The sequence below is a fragment of the Anomaloglossus baeobatrachus genome, chromosome 5 (genome assembly GCF_048569485.1).
Source record: "Anomaloglossus baeobatrachus isolate aAnoBae1 chromosome 5, aAnoBae1.hap1, whole genome shotgun sequence".
Taxonomy (NCBI): Eukaryota; Metazoa; Chordata; class Amphibia; order Anura; family Aromobatidae; genus Anomaloglossus; species Anomaloglossus baeobatrachus.
In genome coordinates this window covers 285,997,949-286,012,430 of record NC_134357.1, presented here as the reverse complement: position 1 = coordinate 286,012,430, position 14,482 = coordinate 285,997,949, and the positions used below count along the sequence as shown (strand labels likewise).

At 45.7% G+C, this 14,482-nt stretch overlaps 2 protein-coding genes across 5 annotated transcripts in view; one reads left to right on the top strand and one right to left on the bottom strand.

Annotated features, from left to right (window-relative positions):
• MBTD1 (mbt domain containing 1) overlaps positions 1-12,540 on the bottom strand; it is a 170,111-nt gene extending 157,571 nt beyond the window's left edge. For 3 of the 4 annotated variants that reach the window (XM_075349531.1, XM_075349529.1, XM_075349532.1), the window contains exons 1-3: positions 12,408-12,540; positions 1,785-1,986; positions 1,149-1,282 (exon numbers count right to left, since the gene is read on the bottom strand). In XM_075349531.1, the coding sequence (XP_075205646.1) occupies positions 1,149-1,282; positions 1,785-1,986; positions 12,408-12,428 (357 nt within the window). In that variant the 5' untranslated portion in view covers positions 12,429-12,540. The remainder of the gene's footprint in view (positions 1-1,148; positions 1,283-1,784; positions 1,987-12,407) is intronic. The other variant, XM_075349530.1, reaches the window with a different exon arrangement.
• Positions 12,541-12,669: 129 nt separating this feature from the next.
• Positions 12,670-14,482, top strand: part of UTP18 (UTP18 small subunit processome component) — a 106,292-nt gene continuing 104,479 nt past the window's right edge. Inside the window, exon 1 of the mRNA XM_075349533.1 lies at positions 12,670-12,837. The gene's annotated coding sequence lies outside the window, so the exon portion shown is untranslated. The remainder of the gene's footprint in view (positions 12,838-14,482) is intronic.

The following is a 14,482-nucleotide window of genomic DNA, read 5'->3' as shown; positions in this document are numbered from 1 at the left end:
GTCAGACTGTACGAGCAGGACAGCGGTGCGGGGGGCGGGCCGGCACGGAGGAGGGGCGGGAGGGATTTCTCTCCCTCTCTCCTCCGTAGCCGACTATTGTGATTCTCGCACTGCACTCGCGGTATACTAGTGTCCCGTTTGCAGTGCGATTTTTCTCTCACCCCATTCACTTGAATGGGTGCGAGAGAAAAGTCTCGCATTACAGTCGCAGCATGCTGCGATTGTTTTCTCGGTCCGATTAGGGCTGAGAAAACAATCGCTCATGTGCACTGATACACAGGCTAGAATTGGTCCAAGTGGAATGTGATGTTTTATCGCACTCCACTCGCACCGATTTTTTCACCGTGTGGCTTAGGCCTTACCAAAAATGTTTGACCTACTTGGATCACCTTTTACCAGCTTACATATAGATCTAAGGCTTTGTATATAGTGTCCATTACTCATTCTTAATAGGAAACTGTACTATAGCTCAGAGCTACATTCACAGATCTGAGAATGGTGGTAGAAAGGCATGAGTGACTTGTGGCTGGACCTCAGTACTGTACAAAGTAGAGTGGAAAGGGAATTACTAGAAGGAACTTTATGCTGGATCCCTGTAAATATTTACATAGGGAAGGCAAGATTGAGTAGAGGAGACAGACTGAGGGGTCAGGAATATTTATTGTAGTTCATTGGGGTGTAGTTCATGAAGTGACCATAGAAGAACCAAGCACAAAATGGAGCAATTGTTTCATCTCCTATCGGCTTGAGCTGACAGGAGAAGCTCCAGAGGTCCAGATGCTAAGAATCTACTATCTGGACTTAAAATAGCTGATGGGGTGTTAGGTGTCCTATGTGAAAGTGTTGGCGAGCTGCAGAACCCCGACACCTTATTTCTGGCAAAATTTTTGACTTACTCATGGGACCTAATGTACCAGCTGCTTCCAGGTGAGGTGCAGTGTCTGGGCCCACATCTCCTGCCCACCACTCTCCTCACGTCTTCCTCCTCTGCTTCCATCAAGGATAAATGATCGCTGCTGGAGTGGCAGGCTAGATTTGATTTTTTTCAATTCTGACAAAAATCAGAATCACGGAGAAGGCACTTGGCAAATTAATCAAATTATTTTGATTAATGGCCAAGCCCTAGGCACAAGCATACCATCCACTACCTGTAGTCTTGCCAAGATGCTCGCCTTCTTAGAATTTGAAGAATAACTCCGCGAACATGAAACACTGCAGAACCGCTTTGTTTTTGAGTAGAAAGCATCTCGGACCCCGACCATTCCACACATTTCACATGTAGCTGAAAAAAAAATAAAATAAGGCAAAAAGATGAAAAGTCAATCTGGAGACTCATAGTGTAGCTGTACAATCAATGAAAGGGACTGTCCACTACTTTTATATCTATTATTACACTAGTGATGAGCAAGCATTACCATGCTCAGAGGCTCGGTACCCGTAACCAGCAGTTGAATGCTATGAAGGGCTTGACTCAAATTCCCAAGGATAATGTAAGTCAATGGGCAACATCTCCAAAAAATGCTTGAGGTCCCCATTGACTTCCATTATACTCGGGTACTCCAGTGGAGCCCATCCTTGAATCCAACTGCTTGTTACGAGTACCGAGCATGGTAATGCTCTCTCATCAGATTGGTGGTGGTGGAGGGTACACACCTGGTACCCCACCAATAAGCAGTTATCACCTGTGGCTGCAGCTAGATGTAAACAGTGCACGGAGCAGACCAGCTCTATACACCATTCAGTGTCTATTGAAGAACAGCGTCCGTTGAAGAACATCTACTTACCCATGCCAGATTTCCCATCTGGATACGTGTACACCTGACCATTGTTCTTAATAATGGGGAGACTGGACTGTAATGGGGCCACCTCCTCTTCGCTCTCGTCAGAGCTCGAGCTGCTGCTGGTGTCCTCACTGCAGCTATCATACCCGTCAAACATTCCGAAAGAGTCCCGTCTTTTCCGCACACAGTGTGAAGAAAGGTCAACCTGAGAAGACGACATGTACGCCATGCAAATCAGTCAACTTCTAAGACTACAAGAACAAACCCCTGGGCTATCCACTGAAGACAATTCTGCTTTTTCTTGGCATATTTTCCAATATGACCATGAACAACAGCAACCATAGACATTTCTGGCTACAGGCCTCTCACTGGCATATGTGGCCAGTTATGTAGCAAAACACTGGCTTTTCTGCCTAGTTAGGGAGGAAAATGGGCTATTCATTAATTGGTCTTGGGAAGTTGGATGGGAAACCATACATTTGATACAAGTAGAAGGACAGCAAGAAAGGCCATTTGGGTTTGTGGGTTGTACAGAACAAGGATAAGAGTAGAGCAATAATCCTAACAATACAATATCCCTGTTTAAAACAACATATCCACATAATAAAGAGCAAAGACTAAGATGAAATCTATTAGAAGGCCGAGTGGCTGCCATGAAACGCTAGTGTCCCCCTTTTTCTGGCACAAAGGACCTGACGGTGCAGCTGATCACCTACATGTAGGGTTATGTTTACTTTACACCTCTGTCATATATGCCAAGAATCCATTCATCTAGCAGTGGCTTATAGGGTGCACCTATAGATGCTGGTGGGCTGGTATGCATCAGGATACTTTTTTTTCAGAAAGGAATTGTGTCATTCCATAGAACAGTATACAATAAAAGAACAACACACATTGTATAGTTTAACATTAGCGCCTAGTAGCTGCGTATCCTACTTTATAGGTGCTAAATGGCAACTTTGGCCATAAGTAATAGTGTTCTCTTACATTAAAGGGGCACTCCGGGAGATAAGAAATTCTTCTACTGGCCCTGCCCTCAACTATAATGATGAGATATACAATGCCCTTTTATATCCTCACGCTACCTGTAATTCAGTGTGACAGGAGCTGCTCTTCACTGCTCCCACTCTCCTCTGGGATTTTAAATCACAAATCAAGGGGCCCATCCGGGTTAGTAACAGCCACCCCATGATGACATCTACTTCTGTTCTATCTGAGAGCAGTGGGTGTCATCAGGCCCCTGTTCTCTAACTGCAGGGAAGCAGCTATTATCAGGGGGCGGCTGTTACTAACCGCATGGAGTGGGCCCCTTGATTTGTGATTTAGCGGCCCAGTAGGGAAAGGGAACAATGAAGAACAGCTCCTGTCACACTGAATTACAGGTATTGTGAGTGTACAGAACTGCACTGGGCACCTCATCATTATAGCTTAAGGGCAGGGCCAGTAGAATTGTTTCTTATCTTCCCTGAGTACCCTTTTAAAGAAGTTGCTCACTTCAAAAACAGGTTTAACAAAAACAATACTGACGGGATAGCCTCTTTTAGAGGCTATCCCTTCAAGAACAAACAAATGTCCTAATATATTATAAACAATTTGTATTTCAAAAGTTGCGCTGATCTTTAACCATCTCCAGCAACCCTGGGTCTCTAGATATTCATAAATAAACACACACCATCTAGGCATGTGTAAAGAGGCCTGGCTCATTTTCATAGCTAAACCAACCCCCTTCTCTGTTATGGCCTATGCATACATGTAGAAGAACATGGATGATGTGCCAACACAAAAAGCCATCTCCTGCGCCAAGCACTGGCCAAATGTTGTATATCTTTATACTAGTATCACAGAAAAGATAACTTTGGACAACCCGGTTAACTGGCACACTATAACAGTGTATATGCCATACACCATGTTAATTATGACGGCATGTATTTTGCTCTTCACCCGAGATGTGATTTTGGCTAAATGGAAGTGGGGCATGATTTGCCAGGAAGGAACATGGTCTAATTATGTGACAAAACCATAGCCAGATTTTGGTGTAAAGTAATACATATGTCATAGTAATGGACTGCCGAGGTCTAAGCTAGAACACAACCAACAGTTGCATCATTTTGAGAGGACAAGAAGTAGTTTTTTTTTTTAAGATCATTAAAACTTCTTTAACAAGGCATGAGATTATGGGATGTGAGCGGAGAATGTTACCAGACTGAAAGGAGCTATCTGCTGAGCATTGTGTAGAGAGGTTATCCCAGAGACAAGGGGCTGATACTCAGGAATACGTCACTGTACCACTGAAACTTCCCGCACCAAGGAGTGGCATTATATATAGTGGGTGCCAACTGAATCCATGCAGCAGGAGCGAGACCCATTGTAAGATTGGGTAATTTGCTTCTACGTTACCCAACACCCTGCTTAAGGCAGAATAGGCACAGCATGTTACTTACCCTATAGAATATACCAGCACACTCACTCCGGCTACACTATGGTAATTGAGTCAATTCCAACATATACTGTTTTTGAGACAAAGCCAGCAGCGGATCCAGTGGGGAAGGAAAAGTACTAGTCCTATCTGGCTATAGCATGAAAATCAGCATAAAGTGTGCACTAAAGATGATAAAACCAAGAAAAAACAAGCTTTAGAGGACCCCAACAGTCTCCTGATGTCTCAGTTTATAGGGCCCTTGGTAATATAGGCCCAGGTGGCTGTAGTATCCTCATCAGACTAACATCGTTGGAGGCTCTTCTTGCCTTCTTTCTCTACAGAATGTCATCTTCACGACCTACCTGGAGTCATTAGTTGTCTTTACTTCACGTGATACTTCCATCCCTGGATATTACAGGATTTAGCACACATGCTACATCTATATAGAGATGGTCAGATCATGGGTCACACTGCCGGCATTGTTAGTGGGCAGTATAGACAAAAGATCCCTGCACCAGTAGGGCACGGCACGTGAATTAATAAGGGTGGGAGAATGATGCAGTATAATACAGAATAGCTGGTCAGTGGTCGAGGGCCATGAGCCAAGACTGTTTCCAATCAGTCCCAATCACACACTTAGCTCAAATCTGAACAGTACTATGGCTTCCAGCTAAAAGACCCCAGTGATCAAATCATGTCATTATTAAAGAGCATAATCACCAGGATTTTCGTATATAACCTAAAGCCAGTGCTATACTGGCTCTATCAGGCTGATTCTATACATACCTGCAGTGGTCAGCTCGGATGTTTAGGTTTTGAAACCCAAGAAAGTAAAGTTTATAAAATCGGCACCTTCTTGAGTGACAGCAGCTGAGAATCAAATAATATCTGGGGGGGTGCATATTGATCCCCTCCCCCTGTTAAAATTAGCATAAGTATTATACAAACGTTTCACTTTCTCCCTAGCAGGACCTGTGGTGATGTCATACCCATGAGACCAGAAGGGGCAGGGCCTCAGGCATCAGAAAAATGTTGCTTAGTGGTATCAGCTTTGTTGACTGAGGCCCCGCCCCTTCTGGTCACATGGCTATGACCTCACCACAGGTCCTGCTAGGGAAAAAGTGAATTGATGGTACAATACTTATGCTAATTCTAACAGGGGGAAAGGATAAGTATGAATACCCTCCCCTTCCTTAGATATTATCTGCTCCTCAGCTGCTGTGACTTAAGAAGCTGCCGATTTTACAAACTTCACTTTCTTGGGTTTCAAAACCTAAACATCCGAGCTGACCACTGCAGGTATGTATAGAATCAGCCTGATAGTGCCAGTATAGCACTGGATTTAGGTTATATACGAAAATCCTGGTGATTGGTTCCCTTTAAAAGGGATTTTCCAGGAATAGTATATACAGGGATATATGGTGTAAAATCAAAGGCCTGTAGTTAAGGTAACATCAGTGGTAAATACAGTTAGGTCCAGAAATATTTGGACAGTGACACAATTTTCGCGAGTTGGGCTCTGCATGCCACCACATTGGATTTGAAATGAAACCTCTACAACAGAATTCAAGTGCAGATTGTAACGTTTAATTTGAAGGTTTGAACAAAAATATCTGATAGAAATTGTAGGAATTGTACACATTTCTTTACAAACACTCCACATTTTAGGAGGTCAAAAGTAATTGGACAAATAAACCAAACCCAAACAAAAAATATTTTTATTTTCAATATTTTGTTGCGAATCCTTTGGAGGCAATCACTGCCTTAAGTCTGGAACCCATGGACATCACCAAACGCTGGGTTTCCTCCTTCTTAATGCTTTGCCAGGCCTTTACAGCCGCAGCCTTCAGGTCTTGCTTGTTTGTGGGTCTTTCCGTCTTAAGTCTGGATTTGAGCAAGTGAAATGCATGCTCAATTGGGTTAAGATCTGGTGATTGACTTGGCCATTGCAGAATGTTCCACTTTTTTGCACTCATGAACTCCTGGGGAGCTTTGGCTGTATGCTTGGGGTCATTGTCCATCTGTACTATGAAGCGCCGTCCGATCAACTTTGCGGCATTTGGGCTCAATCTGGGCTGAAAGTATATCCCGGTACACTTCAGAATTCATCCGGCTACTCTTGTCTGCTGTTATGTCATCAATAAACACAAGTGACCCAGTGCCATTGAAAGCCATGCATGCCCATGCCATCACGTTGCCTCCACCATGTTTTACAGAGGATGTGGTGTGCCTTGGATCATGTGCCGTTCCCTTTCTTCTCCAAACTTTTTTCTTCCCATCATTCTGGTACAGGTTGATCTTTGTCTCATCTGTCCATAGAATACTTTTCCAGAACTGAGCTGGCTTCATGAGGTGTTTTTCAGCAAATTTAACTCTGGCCTGTCTATTTTTGGAATTGATGAATGGTTTGCATCTAGATGTGAACCCTTTGTATTTACTTTCATGGACTCTTCTCTTTACTGTTGACTTAGAGACAGATACACCTACTTCACTGAGAGTGAAGTTCTGGACTTCAGTTGATGTTGTGAACGGGTTCTTCTTCACCAAAGAAAGTATGCGGCGATCATCCACCACTGCTGTCATCCGTGGACGCCCAGGCCTTTTTGAGTTCCCAAGCTCACCAGTCAATTCCTTTTTTCTCAGAATGTACCCGACTGTTGATTTTGCTACTCCAAGCATGTCTGCTATCTCTCTGATGGATTTTTTCTTTTTTTTCAGCCTCAGGATGTTCTGCTTCACCTCAATTGAGAGTTCCTTAGACCGCATGTTGTCTGGTCACAGCAACAGCTTCCAAATGCAAAACCACACACCTGTAATCAACCCCAGACCTTTTAACTACTTCATTGATTACAGATTAATGAGGGAGACGCCTTCAGAGTTAATTGCAGCCCTTAGAGTCCCTTGTCCAATTACTTTTGGTCCCTTGAAAAAGAGGAGGCTATGCATTACAGAGCTATGATTCCTAAACCCTTTCTCCGATTTGGATGTGAAAACTCTCATATTGCAGCTGGGAGTGTGCACTTTCAGCCCATATTATATATAATTGTATTTCTGAACATGTTTTTGTAAACAGCTAAAATAACAAAACTTGTGTCACTGTCCAAATATTTCTGGCCCTGACTATTACCAATGCTGTGATGGCCTCCATGATTGCCAGATCTAAAACCCTGCAACGTCTTTATAGGGGCTACATCGTAAACTCTGCTTATCTGGCTCCAAGCCATGGGATCTGAGTGACCTGAGCCAACATGTCACTGAAACAATGGTGTCCATATCCCAGGAAATGCTGGCACGTGTCTGGGCCACCTCCTAGACATCTGTCATGTCACCAAGGGAAATCACTGAGCATGTGTACCGTATAGATATATCACAGATAGTGAGTATTTTGAGGTTAATATTTGTGTGTTGTCTTTTTAGGAATACAGAGGCTAGCATTCTGCTCCATCCACTGAGAATAACCGTGTATTAGGCTATGTGCGCACTAGAAAAGTGAAGTTTCTCAAGAAAATTTCTCGAGAAACTTCTGGGAATGAAAGATTTCCGGACCGCCGGAAAAAATCCGCACCAAATCCGCATGCGGATTTGACGCGGATTTGCCGCGGAATAGCCGCGGAATTGCCGCGATTTTCCCGCGGGTGGTTCCCTGCGGATTTTTGCAGGCTGTACTGCCGAAATCCGCAGGGTACCTGCGGAAATAATGGACATGTTCATTCTCTCAAGAAAGTTTCTCGAGAAATTCTTCTCAAGGAAATTTCTTGAGAAAAATCCGCACCAGTGCGCACAGCTATTTTTTTTTACCATAGGATTTGCTGGGAAATGTCTGCACAAAGATTGCAGACATTTCTCAAGAAATTTCCGCGGCAAATCCGCGGGTAAATCCGCGGGTAAAAAGCTCTAGTGCGTACATAGCCTTAGCATAGGCTTCATCACGTAGAGAATACCCCCTCCCGGAAGTGAGCATGGTCAGCAGATCATCACTGAAGTAGGGTATGTGCGCACTAGGCGTTTTTGCCGCGTTTTTTACCGCGTTTTTGTGCTGAAAACGCAGTGACATTGCTTCCCCAGCAATGTCAATGGGTTTTCATAAGTGCTGTCCGCACACAGCGGTTTTTTTTAGCTGCGTTTTTGTGGTGACCACAAAAACGCAGCATGTCAATTATTTCTGCGTTTTCCACTGCGTTTTTCACTCATTGAATTCAATGAGATGTTAAAAACGTAATGAAAAACGCATATAGCCGCGTTTCTATGACTAAAAACGCAGCTATAAACGCAAGGGGTGGGTACTACAGTGACGTGTACAGGAAGAGGATTCCTTCTGTTGGTAAACACAGAAGCATGAATCCTCCCGGTACCGTCACCGCTGCGTCCACCTCCCGTCCTGTGCATGTCAGCTCCGTGCGGCGCCATGTCTGGGCGGGAGGTGGAGGCAGCGGCGAAAACCAAAGTGAACAGTAGAAAAAAAAAAATGTCATATATACTCACCTGTCTGCAGGGTCCCGGTGCCATGCCCGCTCCCAGCTCCTCCCGGTCCCGCCGCTCTGGCTGTGTGCAGTCTCCCCGGGGCAGGACCTTGCTTGCAGGACCTGGCGGTGGATCACCTGATGCAGTCACCTGACGCATCAGCTGATCGTAGTCTCGCCGGCTTTTTCGCGCCCGGCCGGCTATCAGCTGATCCTGCCGTCAGGGGACTTCATCAGCTGATTACCGGCAGCTCCTGCAGCGATCGGACGGGATCAGACTCCTGTCCAATCGATCGCTGCAGCAGCTGCCGGTAATCAGCACAGCACATAAGTGAGTATTATTTTTTTTTTCTACTGATGCATCAGCTGATTGTATAACCGGCTTTTATACAATCAGCTGATGTGTGATGGGATTCAGGCACTTGATCCTGACACATCATCTGATCGCTTTGCCTTCCAGCAAACCGATCAGATGATATTGGATCCGGATTGGACGGTGCGGGACCCTGACCCAGGATTACTGCGGAGGGGGGTTCTTTATTTCAATAAAGATGGAGTCACTAATTGTGTTGTGTTTTATTTCTAATAAAAATATTTTTCTGTGTGTTGTTGTTTTGTTTTTTTTTATCATTACTAGAGATTCATGGTGGCCATGTCTAATATTGGCGTGACACCATGAATTTCGGGCTTAGGGCTAACTGATAATATACAGCTAGCCCTAACCCCATTATTACCTAGCTAGCCACCCGGCTTCAGGGCAGCTGGAAGAGTTGGATACAGCGCCAGAAGATGGCGCTTCTATGAAAGTGCCATTTTCTGGGGTGGCTGCGGACTGCAATTCGCAGTGGGGGTGCCCAGAAATCTTGGGCACCCTGCACTGTGGATTCCAATCCCCAGCTGCCTAGTTGTACCCGGCTGGACTCAAAAATTAGGCGAAGCCCACGTCATTTTTTTTTTTTTAATTATTTCATGAAATTCATGAAATAATTAAAAAAAAAAAGGGCTTCTCTATATTTTTGGTTCCCAGCCGGGTACAAATAGGCAGCTGGGGGCAGCCCGTACATGCCTGCTGTACCCGGCTAGCATACAAAAATATGGCGAAGCCCATGTCATTTTTTTTTTCTTTTTGGGCAAAAAACTGCATACAGTCCTGGATGGAGGATGCTGAGCCTTGTAGTTCTGCAGCTGCTGTCTGCTCTCCTGCATACACTAGTGAATGGGGGATGCTGAGCCTTGTAGTTCTGCAGCTGCTGTCTGCTCTCCTGCATACAATGAACATTTTGAAGAAGGAAATGACATCAGACCTTTTTTTTTTTTTTTCATCAACAATCTTTAATGGCATTGTGCACTAATTAAAAACGCAGTGAGCAAAAACGCAGCAAAAAACGCACCAAATCGCGGAAAAAACGCATGCGTTTTTGCCGCGTTTTTTAGCCGTGGGTGCGTTTTTTGAGACAAAAACGCACATATAAACGCAGCGTGAAAAAAAACGCCTAGTGCGCACATACCCGTACAAGACCAGACTGTCCAGATAACTACAGAAGAGGACACACTCTTCACTCCACACCTGCCTGTAGTCATGTTATTACACCCCCACAGATCTACTTGGGACCTGTCCCATCCACCAGCACATCCCCGTCTGCTGGCCTAGATATAGAGCATCTCCAAAAGTACAGTGCTGGAGGTGTCAATATACTTAAATTGTGTCCTAACTGGTGAAATCAAAGGCGACCGCTAGCCTTATTGGGGCCCTCGAAATATTAGCAGACCAGAGCACATGCAGAGAAATATACAATGACCATACAGGCTTCAGAATCTCTGTCCATATAGTCACCCAGTGCTGTCCTCATAGCAGTCACCAATGCTATAATCATGTACGGAAGAATGAGGAAGAGACACCTTATTTTTCGCTATACGATATCAAAACACCTTTAACCTTTGAACACAATTTTTTTTACAATTGCTAGAAAGTTATTGAGTAACTTTTTAAAGACATTACTTCAGTTCTACACTGATATTACCAGTATTAGGGTCCAGAGCTGCACTCATTATTCAGCTAGTGGAGTCATCTACACACACATTCATCCTGCAGTACATCCTCTATTACATTCCAGAGCTGCATTCATAATTCAGCTGATAGAGTCAAGCTGCACATACATTCCTTATCCAGTACATCCTCTAATACATTCCAGAGCTGCCCTCATAGTTCAGCTGGTATAGTCACTCTGCACATACATTACAGTACATCCTTTATTACATCCTAGAGCTGCACTCATAGTTCTGCTGGTGAAGTCATCTGCACATGCATTCCTTCATCAGTACATCCTTTATTACATCCTAGAGCTGCACTCATAGTTCAGCTGGTGGAGTCATCTACACATACATTCCTCCTCCAGTACATTCTCTATTACATTACTTCTATTGTAAAGAGTTACATCCTGTATTATAGTCCAGAGCTGTGCTTATAAATTGGCTGGCAGTTTTTCAGGACAGTCTCCATGTTTATCAGGATATTTATTTTCTCATATCAAAGATATTGTACAAAATCTGGAAATCTCTACTAAAACTATAACATGTCCCAGAATGCAAGTGACCAGGACCAGTAAAGGGTGAATGGAGGTGTGGTATCTGGAGCCAACAGAAGTGTGATTGCAGCTCTGCAGTGATATCCAGACTGTACCACACACTGTTACTTCTATGTAGATTGGTGATATCCTGCCTCTACAGAAAGGAACAGCACTCGCTGAAAACCCATAGAAAGGCTGAATTCTGCAGCTTGCTGCACATGTTCTGGCAGATGGCACATACCGGGCATAATGCAGCACCTGAATCTAGGTGCCCACCTGAGGCTGTCAGAGGCATATATAAGGCATAGTGCAGCAGCACCTGCTGATTGTAGGCACCCACTTGATGCTGTCAAAGGCATATATAGGGCATAATGCAGAACCTGACTGTAGGAGCCCACCTGAGGCTGTCAGGGGCATATTGCAGCATTTGGTGGCTCCAGGTGCCTACATGAGGCTGGCAGGGGCATATACAGGGCATAATGCAGCATCTGCTAACTGTAGGCGCCCACCTGAGGCTGGCAGGGGCATATACAGGGCATAATGCAGCAGCTGCTGACTGTAGGTGCCCACCTGAGGCTGGCAGGGGCATATACAGGGCATAATGCAGCAGCTGCTGACTGTAGGTGCCCACCTGAGGCTGGCAGGGGCATATACAGGGCATAATGCAGCAGCTGCTGACTGTAGGTGCCCACCTGAGGCTGGCAGGGGCATATACAGGGCATAATGCAGCAGCTGCTGACTGTAGGTGCCCACCTGAGGCTGGCAGGGGCATATACAGGGCATAATGCAGCAGCTGCTGACTGTAGGTGCCCACCTGAGGCTGGCAGGGGCATATACAGGGCATAATGCAGCATCTGCTAACTGTAGGTGCCCACCTGAGGCTGGCAGGGGCATATACAGGGCATAATGCAGCAGCTGCTGACTGTAGGTGCCCACCTATGGGTGTCAGGGGCATATACAGGGCATAATGCAGCAGCTGCTGACAGCAGGCGCCCACCTGTGGCTGGTAGGGTGCAGACCATAACAAGCCGTGTCCACGCTGCCACCCTAGGCCCACTCACCACCTCGCTGCCCCTCACAGACCACACACGGGGGTTCTGCTCCAGTCAGGCCTCACTGCAGCACAGGAATGACAACAAAGCGGGCAGAGCCAACCTGCTGCCCAGCCTGCCCCACTCACCAGCTCCTTGGCCTTTTCCATCAGCCCCTCATGGAGGTCCCGTGTGTGAGTTCCCAGCGCCGCGGAAGCCAGGCAGATAAACGTGATCGCACCTCAGCACAAAAACAATGAACTCTAGCACAACATCAACAAAACCAGCAGCACGCCGCCACTGCGCCTGCGCGCCCCGAAGCTTCTCATTCGGTCTTCCCTTTGCCACACCTACATCCGGCGGAAGACTGGCACTGCGTTCTGTAGTAGTGTCGGATGTGGGCGGGGCTCGCCAGTCACTGACTCCCAGTTCATTACTGAGTACAGTACTATAGTGCTGGTAATATTACGAGCGGTGCAGAGGCAGGAGCGGGGCGGAAGCGCAGCGTCCTAGCTGCAAGAGGCGGGGTTCCGGTTTGGGGTTCAAAGGTCAGAGGAAGCTCCACGTGGTTTGGAGGAGGTAAGTGTGTTGGTCAGTGCTGTGTTCGCTGCGCTGCCTGACGGTGTGCTGGCTATGGACGGCTCTCCTGGGACGCAATGTGGTCACCCCGCTGTGCCCTGCCTGAGCCGGTGCTAGCAGCTATTCTGAGCACTAGCTATTCATGCCAGGAGTGCGTGTATAAAGGGCCTGGCCAGTCCCTTATCAGTGGGCTCACGGTGATGCATGGGTTTAAAGAATCACACCTCCTTTTACTGTGCCTTTCTTAAAGGGGTTGTCCACTACATGGAAAACTTTCTATGAAATAGGCCCTTGTAAACTTAAATACTGCGCCACTTCTACAATATGGATGTCATTGCTAGGCCACCTGAGCACAGCCATTAGTTGCTGCTGATTGGCTGCAGGGTTCACATGTCCTACCAATTGGACCGGTAATGAAAATCCCTGGTGGGCAGGAATCTGGTATTTCTGTTGGAGGGTGAGTGCTTCATTTATAAAGGGCTTGTGCTGGTAGCGAGCAGCCCCTTTACGTGAACATACCAATGTCACATGACTGCTGCGGGGTAATGTTTCCCTGTCTGGAACAGTTATTCTTAAGGCTGGGCAAAAGTATGTTGTTTGTAGCAGCTGATTGTCTGCAGCGGTCAAGTGACACGGTGCTGAGATCTCTGTCCGTAGGCTGAGATCATTTTTATTTATGCAGTGGCAAGGAGCCAGTGATGGACGCCTTTTTTATGTATAGCTGTCAACCCCTTCCGAATGTGGCACCCAGGGTGATGGGCTAATTGCCCCGGGTCCTGCACTTGGAGGTCACAGTCTATACATAAATCCTAGTGTGCTGTCCTTTCTGGTAAATATCAGTCCTTGTTATACATGGCTTCTTCTAGGTGCTGTCAGGTCCTTGTCCTGCCCTAAGAGCAGCGTGCAGTGATGACCGACGTAGGCTATATGCCCGCTGTAGTTTTTTCCTACACACAAACTTCATCCAAAAGTGCACCTTGTCACAGAGAGCCTGGAAATGTGGGGAAAAAAAACACCTATAATGTGGGTGTGATTAACAAGATAGGTTAATTGATAGTTAAAATAGATAGAAAAAAAAATAACATTTATAGCTTAGTAGAGGGATAGCCAGCTGTATTTTTATTTTTTTTCTGTAAAAAAAATGACAAGGGGTTCCCTGTTTTTCGTATCCATAACAGGAACAGCTGCAGGCTGCAACCCTCAGCTGTCTGCTGTAGCTGTCTGTTTTTGATTTATTTAACAAAAGTGGGGGTACTACCCCCCCCATTTTTCTAAAACCATCCAAGGTACAGCAGACAATTGGCAGCTGATATTGTTGTTAGGGTGGGAATGGCCATCGTTATTTGGCTCTTTCCAGCATAACAATAGCAGCCCACAACCGCCCCAGAAGTGGCGAATCCAGAAGATGAGCTAATTTTGATGCTGGACTCAGCTCTTCCTCATTACCATGGTGTGGTGGTAATCTGTGTAATAAGGAATTAATAGAAGCCCACAGCTGCCACTAAGACCTATATTAGTGATTGCAGTCGTCTGAGACCCCAGCACCATCACTAATCTGTAAGTGAAAGTAAATAAACACAAACAACCAAAAAATCCTTTATTTGAAATAAAATACAAAAAGCCCCCTGTTTCACCACTTTATAAA